Source organism: Panicum virgatum, chromosome 3N (genome assembly GCF_016808335.1).
Source record: "Panicum virgatum strain AP13 chromosome 3N, P.virgatum_v5, whole genome shotgun sequence".
NCBI classification, from domain to species: domain Eukaryota; kingdom Viridiplantae; phylum Streptophyta; class Magnoliopsida; order Poales; family Poaceae; genus Panicum; species Panicum virgatum.
The window spans coordinates 34716875-34735706 of record NC_053147.1 but is presented as its reverse complement, the minus strand read 5'-3'; the positions used below and the strand labels follow the sequence as shown (position 1 = coordinate 34735706).

The 18832-nt window shown below is 50.9% G+C and overlaps 3 protein-coding genes across 3 annotated transcripts; 2 read left to right on the top strand and 1 right to left on the bottom strand.

Moving 5' to 3' along the window:
- Positions 1-1631: 1631 nt before the first annotated feature.
- LOC120665812 (uncharacterized protein At5g01610-like) lies at positions 1632-5871 on the top strand. The gene is made up of 3 exons (XM_039945494.1): positions 1632-1941; positions 3394-3448; positions 5337-5871. Exons 1-3 carry the CDS (start codon positions 1855-1857, stop codon positions 5705-5707), a joined length of 513 nt encoding a protein of 170 aa, XP_039801428.1. The 5' UTR covers positions 1632-1854; the 3' UTR covers positions 5708-5871.
- A 412-nt stretch (positions 5872-6283) lies between these two features.
- Positions 6284-7378, bottom strand: LOC120668132 (agamous-like MADS-box protein AGL29). The gene has a single exon (XM_039948058.1). It carries the CDS (start codon positions 7086-7088, stop codon positions 6504-6506), a length of 585 nt encoding a protein of 194 aa, XP_039803992.1. The 5' UTR covers positions 7089-7378; the 3' UTR covers positions 6284-6503.
- A 6172-nt stretch (positions 7379-13550) lies between these two features.
- LOC120667765 lies at positions 13551-14144 on the top strand. The gene has a single exon (XM_039947769.1). The coding sequence runs from the start codon at positions 13551-13553 to the stop codon at positions 14142-14144; it is 594 nt and encodes a 197-aa protein (XP_039803703.1).
- The last annotated feature ends 4688 nt before the right edge of the window (positions 14145-18832 follow it).

Sequence of the window (18832 nt, the reverse complement as noted above, 5' to 3'; positions counted from 1 at the left end):
TTTCTAGGGGTCTAATTTTGTGTTCAACTCCAACAATAGCCTCTACTTGCAGCCCCTACTTTCATTGTCACATATGGGATCCACACGTCATATTTTCTTAGCTGACAGGTGGGGCATCCCCCTCCTTTCTTCCTCCTCCCCCATCACTATCCCTAGCAGTGCTCAAGATCAGGGCGGAGGCGCGCGGAGCTTCAGACCGTGGCGGCGGACCTCCGGCAGGGGCGACGAGGCCCGAGACAAGGCAGCAGACCTCCCGCGGCGGACCTCCGGGTAAGGGACCCCTGTTCTCCTCCCCCGCGCATGAATCGGGTGGAGGGCGTGGGCGGCGGCGGTGCGAGCTCGGGCAGAGAGCGTGGGCGGCGGCGCGGTGTGCTCGGGTGGAGGGTGTGGGTGGCGACGCGGAGAGCTCGTGCGGTGGCGCGGCGAGCTCGGGCGGAGGGCGTGGGCGGCGGTGCGACGAGCTTGTGAGCAGCGGGGCGAGCTCGGGCGGTTGTGTGGCGGCGCGGCAGGCTCGCGAGGATCTGGGCCGGCATGGAGAGCTCATGCTGCGCTGACTTGGAGGGCGCACTGACGCGCGGGGGGCAACGACTTGCGTGGCGCCGGAGGACAGAGGAGTCGTTTGGGAGAAGAAAGTGCGGAGCACGAGCATGGAGGGATAAAGAAGAAGTTATTGAGCATGGGACCCACAGATGGAGGGCTTCTTAGAGACCCCCGGGTCTGGGGGTGGATGGGGAAATTTGGAGGCCTCATCATTTTAGGGGCTCTATTAGAGGATCAGTTAGAGCTGGTTTTTTTTGGACTTCAACCTCTAAATTTTGAGTAGGGGGCTTAATAAGGGTCTGCTAGAGTTGCTCTTAGTGGCACATTTCGGCACAAAGTGCTGGCTTTCTTCTGTTGTACTAGTCGGGGCACTATGTATACGTGGACTGTTCACCATTTGTATATTCCATGGGTGTACAGTGGAAATAGTAAAAGGCAGGGACCAGATTTCCTTTTCCCCTTTCCATTCAAACTTCCGCGGGTTTCTCCGTAATAGGTGTCAAATAAATTGGTCTTAGAGCCAAGTCAGCTTTCAAGTAGTGAAAAACAGATATTAAAGTAGGCGAGTACGTCAATTTCTCTATATGGCACATTATATATAAAATAATAAAAACACAATCTATTACAGAGTTTGTTTGTTAAGTGTCTCAAAATAGCATGTTATTATATGAGACCGTCCATTAGACAGCTTTAATATACTTGCCCTATATACTCGTTAAACTCGTAGTAAAAGGGCTCGTTTCTTTCTTGAAAATACTTGGCTATTTATTTTCTGTGAAAAAAAACTGCGGCTACGTAATCGAAATGATTCGTGTCATCCAGCAGATGCGACGTCAATTTCGCCCCGCCGATGGAAAAGCCGTTTTTCGCTCAGAAAAAAAAAAGAGAAACCTTTTCGGCCCCACCGTCAGCTTCGCGAGGAAAGAGAGGAAACAACCACCAGCTCACCACTTGAACCTGGACCCGGTCCACGCCCTAACCGTGCGCTCGTGAGCCCCAGCACGTGGTCCGCCTCGACGGCGCGTACGCCGAGCGCACGCGGGGAGGGAGGGCGAGAGAGACGAGGAAGGGAGCGTGCGTGAGCGTGACCCCGCCGCTGACGAGAGTCCACTCCCCGGAGAAGCAACGGCAGATAGATATCCCCGACGACGACGTCGAGCGCAGCAATCTAGCAGCATCCGCCTCAGCCTCGTCCCCGTTCCCGATCCCTCCCCGATTCGATACGAGGCGAGTGTCGCGTCGGCTCCGAACCGGATCGGAGCCCGGGGGAGTTTGGATTTGGTGGAAGGGGGGTAGAGAGGGGAGGAGGGGGACATGGACCAGGTGCTCAACAAGGTGGGGAGCTACTGGTTCAGCAAGAGGGCCAGCAAGGAGATCGACTCCATCGGCGACGACATCAGTGTGAGTCGGCCTGCCTCCGACCGCGCCTCTCTCCATCCTTCCGCGCGCGCCGCTTAGCAGCTCCGTTTTGCTTCACCTGCATTGCGTAGCCCTCCTCGAGGAACGGGGGGTTCTGGATCTGGGACGGTGGTTGTTGGGGGTTCTCATTCTTTGCTGAATAATAACTTGCGGTGCGGCGACGGCTGTGGATGGTAGGCTTTGGGTTATCATTATATAGAAGCGGGGCTGCGGGAACGAAGCTAATTTTGGTATGTCGCAGGTAGAGCTTGGAGCAGCCCCAATCCGATTCATCCTCTCTCTCCTTTTTTAAGGGCGCGAGGGAATCGGGTGCACTGCTTTAAATCTCTTCACATCGTAAATTCGTAAGTAAATGGTGGTACTCGAATCCTGGCGTGTTCCACCATCTGGAACTGTTCCTAGGAAAGCCATTGTGGCCCCATTGTTGCAATCGGAATTGAAAGCTTAGTTTCCTAGGCACGGTACGAGCTGGCTGGCCGCTGGGGGCCTTGTCCACTCACCAGGTCTTCGCCAATGGCTGGGCAATTGGCTAAACATTTTTTATTTCTTTTTCAGTTTTCATTTCATTTGCTGAGTTATGCCATGATGCCATGCAGCCGGCACATTGTGTGACTTATCCTCTACAGCTCCAAAATCACCTTATTTGCTCTGTTTTTGATGGGGAGATCCATGAGTGAATGGAGAAAGCTGGAGAAATGAAATTCAAGGTCACTGAGATGACAAAACCAAATGACAGGAGGATTGCTCTGTATGTTTAGGAAGTTCATGTGTCAAGAGTGATGGCTGCAGATTCCTTAGCAGCGCATCAGATTCTCTGGCTAATTCGCATTGCTTAAAATGACATGGCTCTGTGTTTTGTATTTATCATGGACAAGTCCAAGTCATTTTAAGCAATGCTCTGCGTGTTGTATATTACATGCAATTGATTACATGGCTTGCGACTTGTCCATAGTCTGTGTTGCTTAGTCTCTTCGGTTGATTAAGGATAACATGTACTATGGCTCATGCGATCCTGCCTGTAGCACGCATTACCTTTATGACTGAAGAACTGTGGAAGAGAATTCCTATTATTAAAATTTTTATTGCAGTCATGTCTATTTGATATGTCATGGCTAGATACACAGCATAGCCATATCATCATACTTTTCAATACTGTAATTTTTTTGGTGGCTTTCTGTAGATTGATATTATGCACCATGTATTAATTTGAGTATACTGTAAATAATTTTGCTATATGTGTTCCAAATTCCGATTTTCAATACTGTAATCTTTTGTTGGTTTAATGTGGACTTATATTATGCACCATGTATTAATTGAAGTATACTGTATAAATAATTTTTGCTATCTGTGTTCAAAATTCTGATTGTTCAATAGGGTAAAGGTTCTATTATCTAGTTTTGAGTTCTGACATTGAAATATTTTCCATAAGTCCAGTCTATCTCAAGCAGCATTGGAGAGTCAGCCAAATGGATGGTGAACAAGATTAGAGGTATTCCATGTTCCTGTATCTGTTCTTTATCTTCTAATAGCAAAAGTGACATGTAGCGTAAATAGCTGTACTACTGACTTGGTATATTTTTTGTTGTGGTGCGCTATTGTGATATGTCAACATTATTTTAAGAGAGAATTGCATTGCTAGTCCTTAAATTTGCACCAATGTAGCACCTCGACGCCAGAACTTACACTTTGCTTTTCCAAGTCCTTAAACTTGCCACCGTTTGCACTGATGCCCTATTCCACCGTTTGCTGACGGGGGTAGGTGAGCTGGTAGACTTGATTCCGGTGAGGAGGATGAAGCTGATGAACGGAAGAAACGCAGTGCCAGGGGTGGGGTAAGATCATGGTTGGCACCAACATAACGCAAGAAGAATGCTGGGAGTGCCCTTGTGGCGTTCATGCACATGCTGGATACTGGCGCCATGGTGCTCATGCTGCAAAAGGACGATATAAGCAGAACTAGACTAGTGTGGGACTGCAATGCCTAGTCGCCTGCAACACGGTTGCCACCTCCTGCATCGGTTTCGGTTCAAGGAAGGCTGCGACAGCCCTGGCGGCAGAGTCGGACACCTCAGAGATGGTGGGGTGGATGTGCCCGGCGGCCGGCCGGTCGTCTAGCAATGGCAGAAAAAGGATGGACAAGTTACTCCTCTTGATCGAGGATGTCCCTATCTTTGGCATGCGTCCGACCTGATGAAGGTGTTTGCCGAGGTGCTTGGCAACAGCACACACGGTTCCACATCTGAGGTACCATGATCAACGAACGGCATCACCGTCACCAGGAAGCACATGCAGCACATGCGCGACATGAACCGCATTGGCCTGACGAGTTCAAGTAGCACTTGAACATGCTCGTGATGGTCTCTACATCCTGCACATCATCGTGTTGGCCTTTTCATCAATATTTGTTCACCAGTTTTTCACCCTCCTTGCTGGCTTGTGCCTGGTCCATGGTCACCAGTTTAGGTACTCCCGTCAGCAAATGGCAGAATGGGACACCAATGCAAACGGTGGCAAGTTGAAGGACTTGCAAAAGCGAAATGCAAGCTAGAGGGTCCAAGTGCTACAATGGTGCAAGTTCAAGGACCTGCAATGCAATTCTCTCTTATTTTAATGTTCAGTTTCAGTGCATTGGCAGTGTATGAGTCATGGAGTATATCAAACAATTGTGGTCGATATTTTTTTATTATGTGACAAAGGAACAAAGTAATTACACTTTCCTTCTCAATTACTAAGTTTAACTTGTCAGATCTGTGTTTTTTCATGAAAAAATAAGGATAGACAAATCGATAGTCAACTGGGACATGTAGCCATTATTTCTCTTATTACTAAAATGAGGTCGATATACTGCGATGGAGGAACCTGATATTTGAGTTTCTGATAATTCTGGAAGCCATGCATCCTTAATATAGGGCACAATAAGTAATAACTAATAAAGCCAAAATAAATTCTGAGACTAATGTGCTTTCTTAATTCCTCGAGGTGTTGATCTGGAGTGTGTTTAATGTGGGATTGTCTTCCAGTGCAAATCTCCACTTATATCCTCCAACATTTGATGCCTGTTCACTATCATAACCTGAAATGCACGTATTTATCTATGATAACATGAAAGGAGGTTAGTTGGATTTATAAAGCAAAGCAGTATCCTGATATCATATTATTCAAACTATGTGATGAATGTGTGTTAATGTGCTCAATTAGCACACCATAGTTTGCATTACTTTCTTGCTCAAGTGATCATTGCACCTGTTCAATTTATTTGAATCTTTTGTTTGCTCAATCACCAATTGCACAAATGTTCATGTATCAGAGGCCTCGAGGGTGGGATTTTATCATATCTACTAATCTGACTATCTGAGTGAAACATGCTGTGGTCTCAGGGAAGATGCAGAAAGCACTACCAGACCTCCTCAAGGAATATGACATGCCAGCTGGCCTCTTCCCACGGGACGCGACTAACTATGAGTTCAATGAGGAGACAAAGAAGCTGATGGTGTACATCCCTTCAGCGTGCGACGTTGGGTACAAGGACTCGTCAGTCCTGCGGTTCTTCACCTGTGTGACTGGCTACCTTGAGAAAGGTAAGTTTTCCGACATTGAGGGCATGAAGACCAAAGTGCTGGTCTGGACCAAGGTGACCACCATCAAGACCGAGGGCTCGAAGGTCCATTTCACTGCAGGTGTGAAGAAGACCCGGAGCCGTGATGCCTATGAGGTTGTTAGGGATGGTATCACCATAGACAAATTCTAGACCATGGTTCGCTTTGTAATTAAATTATCCAGACCATGATTCTCCGCCTCTTGGTACACCAAAAGTCTAAAATATGGTGTGGTACTGCCCATTTGGTCATTATCTACAAATTGGATGTCTCATGTCATTATGTTTATGTTCAAAATGTGGAGCTTACTTTCACACGGCGACTGGTGTTATTGTGAAATTGCACTGAGATGCACTCTTCGTTTCCTCAATGCTGCCTTTTTTTTGTTCGGCTTTGGAGAAAAATAATGCAGGAAATCGCGGTCTCTTTTGTTGAAAACCTTATTCTTTTCCATCTCAATCCTGGTGGGTTTCGGCAACTCTCTTAGCTAGCTCCTTGCGTTGTGCTTCTCTTATTGCTTATTGCGGCTAAATTCCTAAAGCAAACCTAGTATCATAAAAAAAGGGGATTGCATATATTATATCAAAACGAAATGAAAATCGTTTTGGGCAACTAGTTTGATATTTTCGGTCAGACACATCAACTAACTGAGCCATACTGATAATTCTTTGGGGTGCGGGTGTGATAACCATTGACTGAAAAAGAAAAAAAAAACTTCACCTCAGTTGTTAAGTTGAACTGATGTTGCCATAAACGTACGAGGAAATAAAACACCAAATAAAAGACTGATGAGAAATTACCCTCCATACACTTAGTATTGTGAAGCTTACTGCTGAATTGACATGCCACTACCTCAAGAGAAGCTAACTGAATTCGAGGCCAATCGCGCTAAATCCTAAGGAACATGAACATCAGTTAAAAGACGCATCTTGCGGAGGAGGCTCTCCTCTACTGAAGCTGCGTCGTCGGCTGCGAGGCATGGGCCGGCGGCAGCTTGTCGGCGTGGCGTCGCACGTTGTCCCTGAGCCGGCGGAGCGCCCTGGCGAACTCGTGCAGCTCCTCCGCCCCGAGCGCCTCCACGTCCGCCTCCCACCAGACCCGTCCCGCGGCGGCCCGGAGCACCTTCTCTCCGACGGCGCTCATCCGCGCCTCCTCCTCGGCCACGCGCGCCATGGCCACCTCCTTCCGCCGCGCCGTGGCCTCCACCGCGCCGCGCTCGTCGCCGTCGGTGGCATCGTCGGGGAAGCCGGAGCCGGGGCCGTCCTCGTCGCCGGCGGGGAGCGGGACGTAGAGGCGGAGGACGTGATCGACGGAGGAGTCGCCAAACGCGGACGGCTTGCCGGTGGGGGAGAAGATGATGGCGGCCACGTCCACGCCGCAGAGGAGAGAAAGCTCCGAGGTCTTCTTGAGAAACCCCGACTTGCGCTTGGAGAAGGTGACCATGAGGCGGGCGCGGTCCTTAATGAGGGCCACCTCGGTGGGCTTCCGCCCCTGGCTCTTCTTCCTCCCAGTCCCGCGCGGCGGCGCCACCATCGCCGCTGCCTTCTCTTGCTTTCTTTTCTTGGTCACCTACCGGCGCTCTCTCTCTACCTCCCTCGCTCTCCCCGAATAAAGCAGGCAACTGCGCGATGTAGGATTGCTGTTGGGCGAGGGAGGCGTGTATTTATAGAAGGAAAGATCCCAACAAGGCAGGCAAAACAATGGAGGCTCGGAGGAAGGAGCGTGCCAACTTCTTGAGGCGGTGCGGCGGTGGAATCCGAACGCCAGCCGAACAGCCGCCTATGGTTGGAATTGGATGCGGGGAGGGAGTTAAAGACTTGGATCTTCTTGCTTGCCAATGAAACAGGATCGGAAACAAATCCACGGTACTATTGCGTTTCCTGAAATAAGTAAGAAAGAAATCAATGCAAGGAACCGTTGTAATTTCTGCTGCATCACTGAGGCCTCCCTCGTCTCTACAATCCACATGCAAGGGAACTCGGCTTCACCGGGGATGTACCTCTAATAAAGTCTAAACCATCCTAAAAATTTCAGGAACATTTTTTTTCTAAAAGAAATTAAGAAACACAAGAGGATGTGTGTAGAGTATTCTGATGCACTGCTATTTCCCGGAGATGTGCATGTATGATTATCTGGGCCTGCGTCTATTAAATCAATTAATCAAATAATTCCAAGATCATAAAAATGGTGGTAGTTACCCTAGCGGTTATTGTAGCAAATCATAAATTAATTAGGCTCATTAAATTCGCCTCTCAAATTAGCACTCGTCTGTCAAAAAAAATTATAAATAAATTTATTTGATATTCTTAAATAGTAAGATTCTTTTTAATATGATAGGAGCTAAAAAAAGCTGATGGAAACAAACAAGGTCCGAGTAAAATACAGGAACCGAGAATCTTATTGGAGAAACATCTCAACCGATCTCGATCTTGTGTTCACCATTTTTTCCCGAATTTTTCCCGAATTCGCTTGTTCCCGATAATATAGTATTTGGTCAATTAAAACGGTATTCGACATCGGTTGGTACGAGAATTTCCCGTTCATTCCTATTTATGGACTAACTACGTTTAATAGATTCATCTCGTGATTAAGTTATGACTTGTGAAATTAGTTTGGTAATGAGTCTATGTTTAGTACTTCTAATTGGTGTTTAAATATGTAATGTGACGGGACTAATGACCGAAACTGAAAAAACCAAACCTTACCTAACATGTTGGAAATCGATCGCTACTTTTGATCCTGGTGAGCGCGTCAATTAGCAAGCCCACAGAGCTTCCCTCGAGTTCTCCATCCAGTTGCAGTAGCGGAGCCGCCACTAGGGCGAGGAAGGGCGGCCGCCCTAGGTCCCTCTAGGTGAGCTCTAGAGTATATCTTTTAAAAGCAGTAGGTAGTGGGAAAGAAAAAGAAGGTAGCAGGGAAGAAAAAAAAGGATGGATCCGAGGAATATAGAAACAACAAAGGAGAAGAGGAAATTAGCTTTCGAAGGACAGGTTACTTGACAAAGTTGTAAGAGTTTATACAAGTTGTTCGACACCCTTCCTCCTTGCACGCACTCAGTATTTAAAGGACACTAGGCTTCCTGGTGCAATGGCCCATAGTAGTAGATGCTTCCTCTGTTTGTGGGTGCTGACAATATTCCCTATTCTCAACTCTAGCAAGGGTTCGGTGCGACGACGCCCCCCGAATGCGAGGAGGACGGTCCTCTGCAGCCGAGAGTCATGAAACTCAGATTGGACCATTGGGGCATTGGACGAGAGGATATCGTGGCCTCGTGGGCTGTCCGGTCAAGTGGGTCCGGCCTCTTAAGCGGTTCAGCCTAGCGCTCCAGCCCAGCGCTGCGTCTTCGTGCCACCAAATGCCGCTGCCGACTTCGGCAGTTCACAATCCACCCCCCTCCGCCTGTAGTCCCACTCAGTCGCTCACACCGGCGCGTCGCTGCTGTTACGCGACGAGCGGCCATGACGGCGCCCCGCGTTCGTCCGTCCTGCAGCCCCACCTCGGCACCCACGACCGCGCCAGCGGATCCCTTGCGCCGTGGTTGCTGGCCCCTGTAGCCAGGCATGCTGCCTCGGTGCCTCGCTCCGGTAAAAAAATTATCGTAGAACTCCGCCCTAGGTCATTTCCTAGGCTAGCTTCGCCACTTACTGACCAGGCTGCAGTTGGTGGCTCGGTGACAAGCGGATCGAATCTCTCGCTCTGCTCGCCCTCCGCGCAAAAGCTATCTATCGCGTGCTATTGGGATTCGAGGTGTCGCAGGAGGTGGTTTGCCTGCGCCGGAGCTGGAGGAGGAGGAAGGGAGGTGGGTGGAGTGCCGCCGATGAACTAGAGGAGAGGGAGCAAGTGGCCGGTGAGGGGTCGGTGGTGGGCGAAGCGGCCGCCAGCGACCAGGGTGGTGGCGGATGGCGGCAGAGCTTTAGAATTCCAAGTTGCTAGAGGGTAGGGTGGGCTCAATGCCCACCAGATCTAAAGGAGTCGGCCGTGAGTGGCGGCGGCCCGGCAGTTCGACCGGCAGAGGGCGCGACGATGACGCGGGAGCGCTGTCGACCGGGTGGGCCGGATAATCGGTGGGCGGTGGTCGGTGGCAGGGGGTGAGGAGAAGATAGCGGCGGCGACGAGTTTGGTTAGTATTAGCGGCAGTGGACGACGACAGTGGAGACGCCTATGGCAAGCGGGAGAGCAGCAAAAGAAGACGAAAGGGGCGCTTCTCCCATCGCAGCGGGCGAGGAAGACCCCCACCCTCCGTCAAGCCGCCGTGGAATGGGCCGGGGCCGGGCCCGGGATCGACGTTGCCGTACGAGATCGTTCAGGAGGTCGTGCTCCAATTCCCACCCAACGACCCGCGTGCCTTATCCGCGCCACCCTGTCTGCTTGCGCTGGTGCCGCCTCATCTCCGTCCCGGGCTTCCGCCGCCGGATCCGCGAGCTCCACCCCACGGCTCTTGTGATGGGCGCCCAACTCAACCTTTGCAACCACGACGCCTTCTTCGCCCGCTTCGTCCCCACACCCCCTCCTTCCCGCAGCCCCAGGGCGACCTCCGCTTCCATGACTTTGTTGTTCCCTACACAGGCTTATGCGCTCCGAAAAATGTGTTTGCTACAGTTCCCTACACAAGCTTCTACGCTCCAAGTAGTGTTTTGCTATAGTTCCTATAGTTCAAATCTTCAGCCAAATCCCTGGGCCTGAGGTTTGGCTAAAGTAGTAGTGAACAAAATAAATTTAAAACACCTTGACCAACCTAAGCAACGACAATGTTTAAGCCGGTTCATAGCATTAAAATATTCACTACAGACCAGCTGAAATATTGTGGAAGTGGTCCATATAGCAGTCCATAGCAAAAGGTACCCATAGTGCTATGGACTACCCATAAGGAATAAACAAATATTACTCTCTCTTCTATCATCTTCTTTCTCAATCCAAATTCCATCATGACAGATCCAAATACATTGTGGCAACAACATAGCTGTAGACTACTGACACAAAAGCTGTCTATATGGACTACTTAGAGCAACCACACTGTTTTCCTAAGGTAGTCTATAGGTTTAAAATATTTGCTATCATGTAGCTGGAACATTGTGAGACTAGTCCATAATGTAGTCCATAGCAAAAGGTACCCATAAGATTATGGACTACCCATAATAAAAAAGTATTACTTTTTCCTAATCCTCTCTCTCTCTCTCTTGATTTTGCAAAGGATTGTAAACTAAAAGATTTTTTTTATCTCATATGAGTTCCACCTTATAGACTACTTGTTGGATGAAACATTATGGCTGATGCAAAAGCTGCTCATATGGACCACGTATACCATATACATTGTGGTTGCTCGAGCTTGGGTCTGCAGCTTGAACTGATGTTGCTGAAACGTATAAGGCTATCCGTACTCATGGTACTCTATTTCCACTCTCTAAAAAAATATTTCTGCATGGTCATCAAGATCCTCTCCCCTATACTAGTTTTTTCGCACCCATCATCATCTATATCCCATGCTCTATACCAACCACCAGAGTGGAGACAGCACGTCAGGTTTTATTTCTTTGTTTAACCTCTTGCGCCCTCCCTCCCTCCCTCCCTCCCCCATTCTCTCTCTCCCCTGGCCTCCCTCCCTCCGCCGCCTCGCCCCCGCCCTAGCATCCCCTGCCAGTGAGCCGCAGGCCGCACCACCCCTCCCCTACATCCCGTGCCGGCGAGAAGCAGGCCTCGTGGCCGAGCTCCCTCCCTGGATCCGCGCGCCTCACCGGGCGGGCTTGCGCCGCGGGCGGGCCTGCGCCATCTCCAGAGCACCTCGGCCTCACCGGTGCCGCGCCTCCTCGCGCCCTCCGCAGTAGCCAGCCATTGCCGCCTCCTCGACGCGCCCCCGAGCGGCCACCGTGCTCGCCTGCTCCCTGCACCGCCTGGCCACCATGTGTTGGTGTAGGACACCCTTTGGAGTAACGGGGTATCACAACAGCTCGGTTCGTCCATGGCGAAGCCTCGAGAAAACAGTCACAACCAGAGTAACAGCATGAAAATCAAAGCAAGGGCGTAATTGCTCTACATTCAATAATCATCACACAGTTAAAGGGGGGTATTTATAGCCCAATGGTTCACCTACACTCGGGCTGAAAACCCCAATCTACCCCCTAACTACCAGCATCTAGGAATATTCCTAGGGTATTCCAGTAATGTTACAAGGATCGACACAATGTAGTGGAATTACAGTTGGACGCGACACTCCATACAAATTCCTGACAGTGGACCTGCCTTGCTCCGTACCCCTTCGCAATTAAGGTCTTCGTCATCTTGCCGAAGGGGTTCTCGGGGCCACTTCGCCGCCCGCCTCTTCGCCGCGGCGCTCACCTTCTTCGTTTCCCTTCGGCGGGACTTGCCTGCATTCTTCTCCCTTCGCCTTCGGACATTCGGGCGCATCCTCTTCGCTTTCGAGGATCGCTTCGCCATTCCGCTCCGCTCCCTTACTCGCAGTCGAGTACCTTCAGTGATGGGTGAAGGTGGCGTCCCCAATAGTAGCCCCTTGGGGCCACGGCTATTCTTTGGTGCAGTTGACCTAGACTCACGCGCGAGCGAAGCCGCGCCCTCGAACCACCACCCCTCGAACGTTCGCCTTCGAGCGTTTGGAGTTCCTACAATTTGAGATAATCCCGAGGGCCATTTTGTGATACATAATATATTTTTTGAAGCCGAGTAGTCACTGCTTAGTAAGAAGAGGTTAATGCCCCTCTTTTTGACCATTGGGGGCACACACTCCACTTCCTTGTGACCGTTGGGTGCGAGGGTATTCCTATATTTTCACATGCTCAGACGCGTCCGCCGATGCGTGCCCCCGGCTATAAAAGGGTGGGGGAGGGGGAGAGCAAGCCCCCATCTCTTGATCGAGCCTCCCTTGCATTTGTCCTTCGCTTTCTGCTCTCTTGGTGCTTTCGCGCTCTTCGCACTTATAGCATTTGTTGTTCCCTTGCGACGGCTTCGCTTGGAGATATGGCACCTCGCACAACTAAGAAGCCGCCACTCGAGCCCTGGGTTATAGCCATATGACCCCCGAAGTCCTAGAGGGGATGATCCTTCATGGAGTTGTCGACCGCAGCCAGGTGCTTGCTCTGCTTGCTGATCAGGGCTCGGCGCGTCCTGAGCCAGACGAAGTGGTGGTGTTTCGCGACTTCTTTACCGCGGGTCTTCGCTTCCCGCTAGATCCGGTGATCGTGGACATCTTCCAATTGTTCACAATCTATCTTCACCAGATGACGCCCACCTCCTTCATCAGGTGGAACCTGTTCATGTGGCTTGCAAAGACGGGCAGGGTTGAGCCCACCGCCGAAGCCTTTAAGCGCGTCTTCCGCATCCACTACCAGCCGAAGACCATCATTATGCACAAGAAGGATGACAGCAGCGGCGATGCGGAGCCCCAGTACGGCTGCTATACCTTTGCCTTCAGGCAGACAGCTCCGAGCCTCATTCCGGCGTACCGGAACAAATGGCCTGTGGAGTGGACCAACTTCTGGTTCTACCACAAGGTCCTCCTGGACCCGGAGACGAACACTAGCCCCCTATGGGTCGAGAGGATTCCTCTACTGCCGAAGACCCCGGTGGTTGTGGCGCCGGAGACCGCGGAGGCTAACGCCTTTGTGGCGTTGCTGCGGGTGGTGGTGAAGAGCTTCAACACCCAAGATCTCATCGAAGAGTTCTCAGCATGCCAGTGCTTTCCCGTCCGGGAGGGGTGGGCTGTGAGCTCCTGGGTGCCCGAAGAGAAGTGGGTGGAGGGCATTCCAATGCCTAACTTTACGGCATGCTTTGGCATCGGCCGAGATTGTGCATTTTTTAATCATTGTCTTCGACTTTGTTTGCAGACATCGACTCGAAGGCCATCGAGGCTGCTGCTGACGAAGCCGTTGGCCCTGTGGCCAACGTGGAATTCAAACAACTGATGGAGAAGCTTGGGGGCACTCGGGGGAACTGAGAGTGTTCAGTTTCTTCGGAATTAATCCTCCCCGCCGCGAAGCCGAAGTGATGCTGGCGGACGCCGAGGAGAAGAAACAGCAGAAGGCTGCTGGTGGCGCGGGCGCCACTATTATCCTTGAGAAGAAGAAACAGCGAGGAAAAGCCGCCGGCACGAGTGCAACGAAGCACCCGAAGCTTCTGGATTCTATTTTGGGCCCGGATCTGCTCCAGTCCAAGGGCGACTCCGAGGATGATATGGGGAAAGAAGAGCATCGCGAAGCGTCTCCCCCTCGTCAAATTCCAGTCGCTGCGGCTCCGATCGCCACAAAGCGCGCTCCCGCGCTAGAGTATAGTGCGATGGCCGCGGAGAGCGACGAGGACGAGGACGAGGGACGCACCGCCTCACCCGACCAGGTCGAGTCTCGACCCTTCACCCAGACGAGTGCGGCCCCTGCTCCGGCCATTCAGGAGGAGACCGAGTCATTCTCGGCGTCGAGCGATGGCAGCGACAATGTAGGCGAAGACAAGGCCAAAGGCGCCGACCTGGCAAAGATGACCGGCGAGGCCTCCAGCGCAAACTCTGACTCTTCGGGGGAGAGGAACGGCTACCACGTCGGCAAGGCTGATCCCGCTGAGGTGGCCGAAGCCCTGGGCGCCTCGTGAGCGAAACTCATCAGGGTCAAGTCGTCGGCTGCCTCCGCTTCAAGAGCCGTGATAGGGAACACGAGTTCCTGGCAGAGGCGGGGGCGTCCTTCTGCTTCCCGCTGATGGAGAAGAGGATGATGAACACTGGGGCAACCAACTCCTTGCAGTGCACGAAGGACCTCGCTTTGAAGTCCTTCGTGGCTGCCCACTGCGCCCGAAGGCAGCTGGAGGTCGAGGCCGGGGCCTCCTCCCGCATTGCGGAGCTTGAAGTGAGGGTCTCCGCCTTGTAGAAAGAGAAGAAATATCTTGAAGCATCGCTGGCTTTTGTGCGTATAAGGGTGGAGACCTCTATAAACCAGCTGGAGGAGGCGCGCGATCGGGCCAAGGCTGCCGAAGATGCTGCCAAGACTGCCGAAGACTGCTGCAAAAGCGCCGAAGAGCTGGTCGGTGTCTTCCGACAAGCTGTTGCTGACTGGGCCCTCCCTCTCCAAAGTGAAATGCACAAGCTCTTGGAATGGTTTGTCATCAATGCACCGCTGCTGGCGGGCGAGGACGCGAATTCCGTGGAGCTCATAGAGCTATTCCGGTGGCTTCGGTGTTTGTTGATGGTCCTTATGTCAGAAATAAAGTCATCAACTCCTGTAGTTTTTCATAACATTTAAACACCAAAAGTAGTTATAGGGCTTATTGCTAACCATTTCCACGAATTCTTGGATTACAGGCACCCATACGCGGAATAAGGCAAAAATATACAAAAGGCGCAACACAAATGCACAGAATATTCAATCCTGCGTCACACTTACAAAGAGGACCCAATTGATAGAGCAAACTGACATACAAGGGCCCGGCACCGACGTACACAGGAGAGGACCCACATGTCAGTCACCCAGCCAAAGGCGGTGACGAAAGGCGGCCAAGTGGGGCCGGCGGAACCTGTGGTTCGGCCGAACCTGGACTGGCACCAGTCCAGGTGCTTCTTGGCCGGTGATCCTCCCTTATCCTCCCAAAGGCGGTTATCAATGTTTCCATATCAGAAGATGGCGGGAACCGACCTCTCCAACCTATAAAAGGGCCTCCATTCACCCCTCTCAAGTCATTCATTCACAATTCTATTCACCATTCACAACTTTTCATCCATCCAAGGAGAAGGAGTAGTAGTAGGACTCCACTTGTATCATTAGAGTAGAGGAAGTGTGCGAGGTGGAGGATCGGAGAAGTGCCGGACGTGTCGGCCTCTCTTCATCTTGTACTTCGACGTGTACGAATCACTTGAGTAAGTATCCGGAGTTCATCTTCTGTTAAGTTCTTGGTTTAGTATTCTTAAGTTATTCATTTGTTTACGGGTTCATTGTCCATTCTCGTAACGATTGCTCTGGTAGAGGGTCCTTGATGAAGACGGGTAACCCTGCGCAATGCTAGAGTACGTAGTCAAAGGCTTAAGCGTGGTGCTTAGGTCCTAGATTGCCTTTGTTTGCCTCGTGCTCCACAGTATTGCGGGGTAGACCGCAGGTGGTGACAGCCCTGTCGGTCCGCTACGAAGCTGCTTCGTGGTTAGTGCACTCCCCCCTGTCCGAGTACGGCGTAGAGCCACAAGCCGGAGGTCCCTAACAGTACCTGGGTCAGACCGGTACCCGAAGTAAACAAGTGACGAGCCTAAGTTTACCCTGCCTTGATCCTTAACCTTAGATAAACCACACTACCCGAAGCTCTCCTACTTCTTGTTCTCCTGGGTTAAGCTAGTCAGAAGATCATTACACCTCCGTTCCCTGTGATAATACGATACCCTGAGTACTCTCCGGGTGAAGTGCTACAATGGTATCTTCCGTGCGCTTGCAGATTATTCTGTGAACGTTAAGAAATACCAACAGTGTTGCGTGGCTATGACAGACTTCGGCAGCCAGTTCTTTGGGGAGCTGAACGCCAGCGTCGCAGCGCGCTCACTCATAGCCGCGGTGTGCTCTTTGATCGAAGCCTCGGATGGTGGCGAAGCCACTGTGTCGAAGACAAAGCTTCGTACCCTTCGCGACCCGTCCGTGCAGTGGCCTTCTCCTGATGAATTGAAGCCAAAAGCCTTGGCCGCTCTTCCCCGCAACATCGCCAAAAATTTCATGGCAACATTCTTCCAGGAGAAGGGGCTAGAGTTGGTTGCGCATGAAGGTGCCCGCATGAAAAGTCAGGTAGGTCCGCTGTTCGTTCGATGCTGCCTTCGGCTCTTCCCAATTAGTGCTAATATTCGTTATATTTAGCTACAAGAGAAGGCTATGGCTTGGGCCGCAGAAGTGTTGAATCTCAGGTGGAGCGCTCTACTTAATGTTGATGGAGACACCGAAGGTGATGCAGGTGGTGGGGCTGATGCTGGTGCTCACGAGGATATTGGAGAGGTGTGAGCCTTTTGGGAGTTTGTTGTAATTTTGAGAAATGTAATCATAACTCTAAATTAATGCCTTCGGTGTCGGCGCAGGACCCTGCGTCGGAACCTGCGCAGACCGCCGAAGGTATCCTGCCTTTGCGGATGAAACATGGGAATTTTGTTATCTCTAGCGCCATGTGGCACAAGTTTAATGCGAACCGGCCTTGGTTGACCTTCGCTGAATTCTGGTTACTTAAAGAATGTGCTTATAAGCGTCATAACGCATAGTTGAAGCATTTTTTTGATAGTTTCACATGTGACACGGACAAGCACCATGAGATTCTTCGCGATCGCACCATCCGTCGGGAAATAAAACACATGTTAAACACGGATGTTCCATATCGGCCTCCTGCTGGGCTCTTGGAGCCGAAGCCGGAGCCCGTGGAGGAACTCCACGGGGACTATTGCTTCATGTATAAAGAAGAGGATGCCTTCGTTCAAGGCGACTGATGGGAGCCATCATTTATTGCAGGGCCAAGATTCGAAGCTCATATTCGAAGACTGGTCGAAGAGATCTTAGACATCGCGGTCCACGAGGCTATTGCTGAGTTGGACCGCGTTATATTCGAAGAGGAAGAATGTGTTGTAATGTCGGAATGAATGGGCGAGGGCCCTATGTAATTTTTAAGGTGTGGTGTCAAATTTTGAAAAGCCATTGTGTAGAATTGGGCAAAGCCCCAGAATGTAATTGAATTGTGATGATGACGAAAAATTTGTCCCTTCGAGGACGCATTGTAATATGTTTGCGAAGCGCCACCCCCCCCCCTTTGCGTTCTTGGGGGTGACTTTTTCATCTCAAGGGTCTGGCTCTTCGACTACGCGAAGCCCCCCTTATTTTTTCTGGTGAACCTTTAATTATATTTGAAGCGCCACCCCCCTTTTTGTTTCATGGGGTGACCCATGAATGCAAGCGCGCAACATATTTATCAGCGAACCGCCACCCCCCCTTGCGGTCTTGGAGGAGTGGGGCATGCGACAAACGTCGTGAAAAAATGCAGAGTGCCTTCGGTGTTTTGTTCCAAAGGACTTTTGATAGGGGGACCTTCGGCACTTTTGCTCGCTTAGGTGGGCCCTAGCCTTCAGCTTTCGCACGATAGGACTTTCCGTGCCTTTGGCGCTTTGGCGCGGAGGGTCTTTCCTTTGGAGTGGGGCCTTCGGCTCTTTAGCACGCTTAGGCTAATCTTGGGCCTTCGGCTTTTGCGCGATAGGAATTTTCTTGCCTTCGGCACTTTGCGCGGAAGGTCTTTTCGACTGGGAAAAATTAAGAACTGAGACTCTAGGGTGCAGTGGGCCGTTCAGCTTCGCGAGCCCTGAGCTCATTTCTCGAAGTGTCAATCACACACAATGCACCGATGACTCCTCCCTTTACTGCGACGAAGGGGGATAGACCCTCTAGTGCCTTTTCAGATACTTGTTTTTTTTCTAGGGACCTTGCTTATATTTCACAAGGTGTTACATAGGGTTGCCGCCTCGTTAAAACCTCACACCTTCGACAATCACAGCGACTGCGCGAAGGCTTCCCCTGTGAGAAAAAGAGTACGGGCCCTTAGATACATTATTCGAGCTAAAGCTGAATAAGATTACAATTTAATACAAAAAATTCGCTGGAAGCTAGACATAGTAGTGCTGAAGCATGTCCTTGTTCCAGGAGTATGGCTCTTCGACACCTTCAAGTGTACGAAGCTTGCAGGCTTCGGGTCTTGCCATCGAAGCGACCAGGAATGGTCCTTCCCATTTGCTGTACATTTTGCCTTGCAGCTTGCTCTTCGGAATGCGACGAAGAATGAGGTCGCCCTCTTTGATTTCTCGAGGCCTCACCTTCTTGTTGGGCCACCTTCGGGTCTCCTCTTGGTACTTGCCGAGGTTGATGGCTGCTTGTGTTTTGATGACTTCGATTGTATCAATTGTTGGCTTGATATCTTCGTTGGGAGCTTCGGTTCTGTATGACCCGTGGTGAAGATCTTCTGGTGTCACTGCCTCTTCACCATAGAGGAGCTTGAAAGGAGTGAACTTTGTTGCCCTTGACTCCGTTGTGTTGTGCGACCAGACTACTTTTGGTAGCTCATCAGCCCATTTGCCCTTCGGCTGCTCCGTGATGTTCTTCTTGATTCCGGAGAAGATGATACCGTTTGCTCTTTCGACGGCCCCATTCGACTGTGGATGGTATACTGAGGCGAAGCATAATTTGGTGCCTAATTGATGGCATAACTCTCTGAATGTGGTACAGTCAAACTGCTTGCCATTGTTCACTGTGACTTCTTTGGGTACGCTGAAGTGGCATACTATATTTTGCCAG

Bases quoted from the DNA above. Each gene is read 5' to 3' on its own strand.
- LOC120665812 (XM_039945494.1), top strand. From the start codon at position 1,855: ATGGACCAGGTGCTCAACAAGGTGGGGAGCTACTGGTTCAGCAAGAGG. The intron at 1,942-3,393 runs GTGAGTCGGCCT...CCATAAGTCCAG, and splicing joins CCATCGGCGACGACATCAGT to TCTATCTCAAGCAGCATTGG. The intron at 3,449-5,336 runs GTATTCCATGTT...CTGTGGTCTCAG, and splicing joins GATGGTGAACAAGATTAGAG to GGAAGATGCAGAAAGCACTA.
- LOC120668132 (XM_039948058.1), bottom strand. From the start codon at position 7,088: ATGGTGGCGCCGCCGCGCGGGACTGGGAGGAAGAAGAGCCAGGGGCGG.
- LOC120667765 (XM_039947769.1), top strand. From the start codon at position 13,551: ATGCTGGCGGACGCCGAGGAGAAGAAACAGCAGAAGGCTGCTGGTGGC.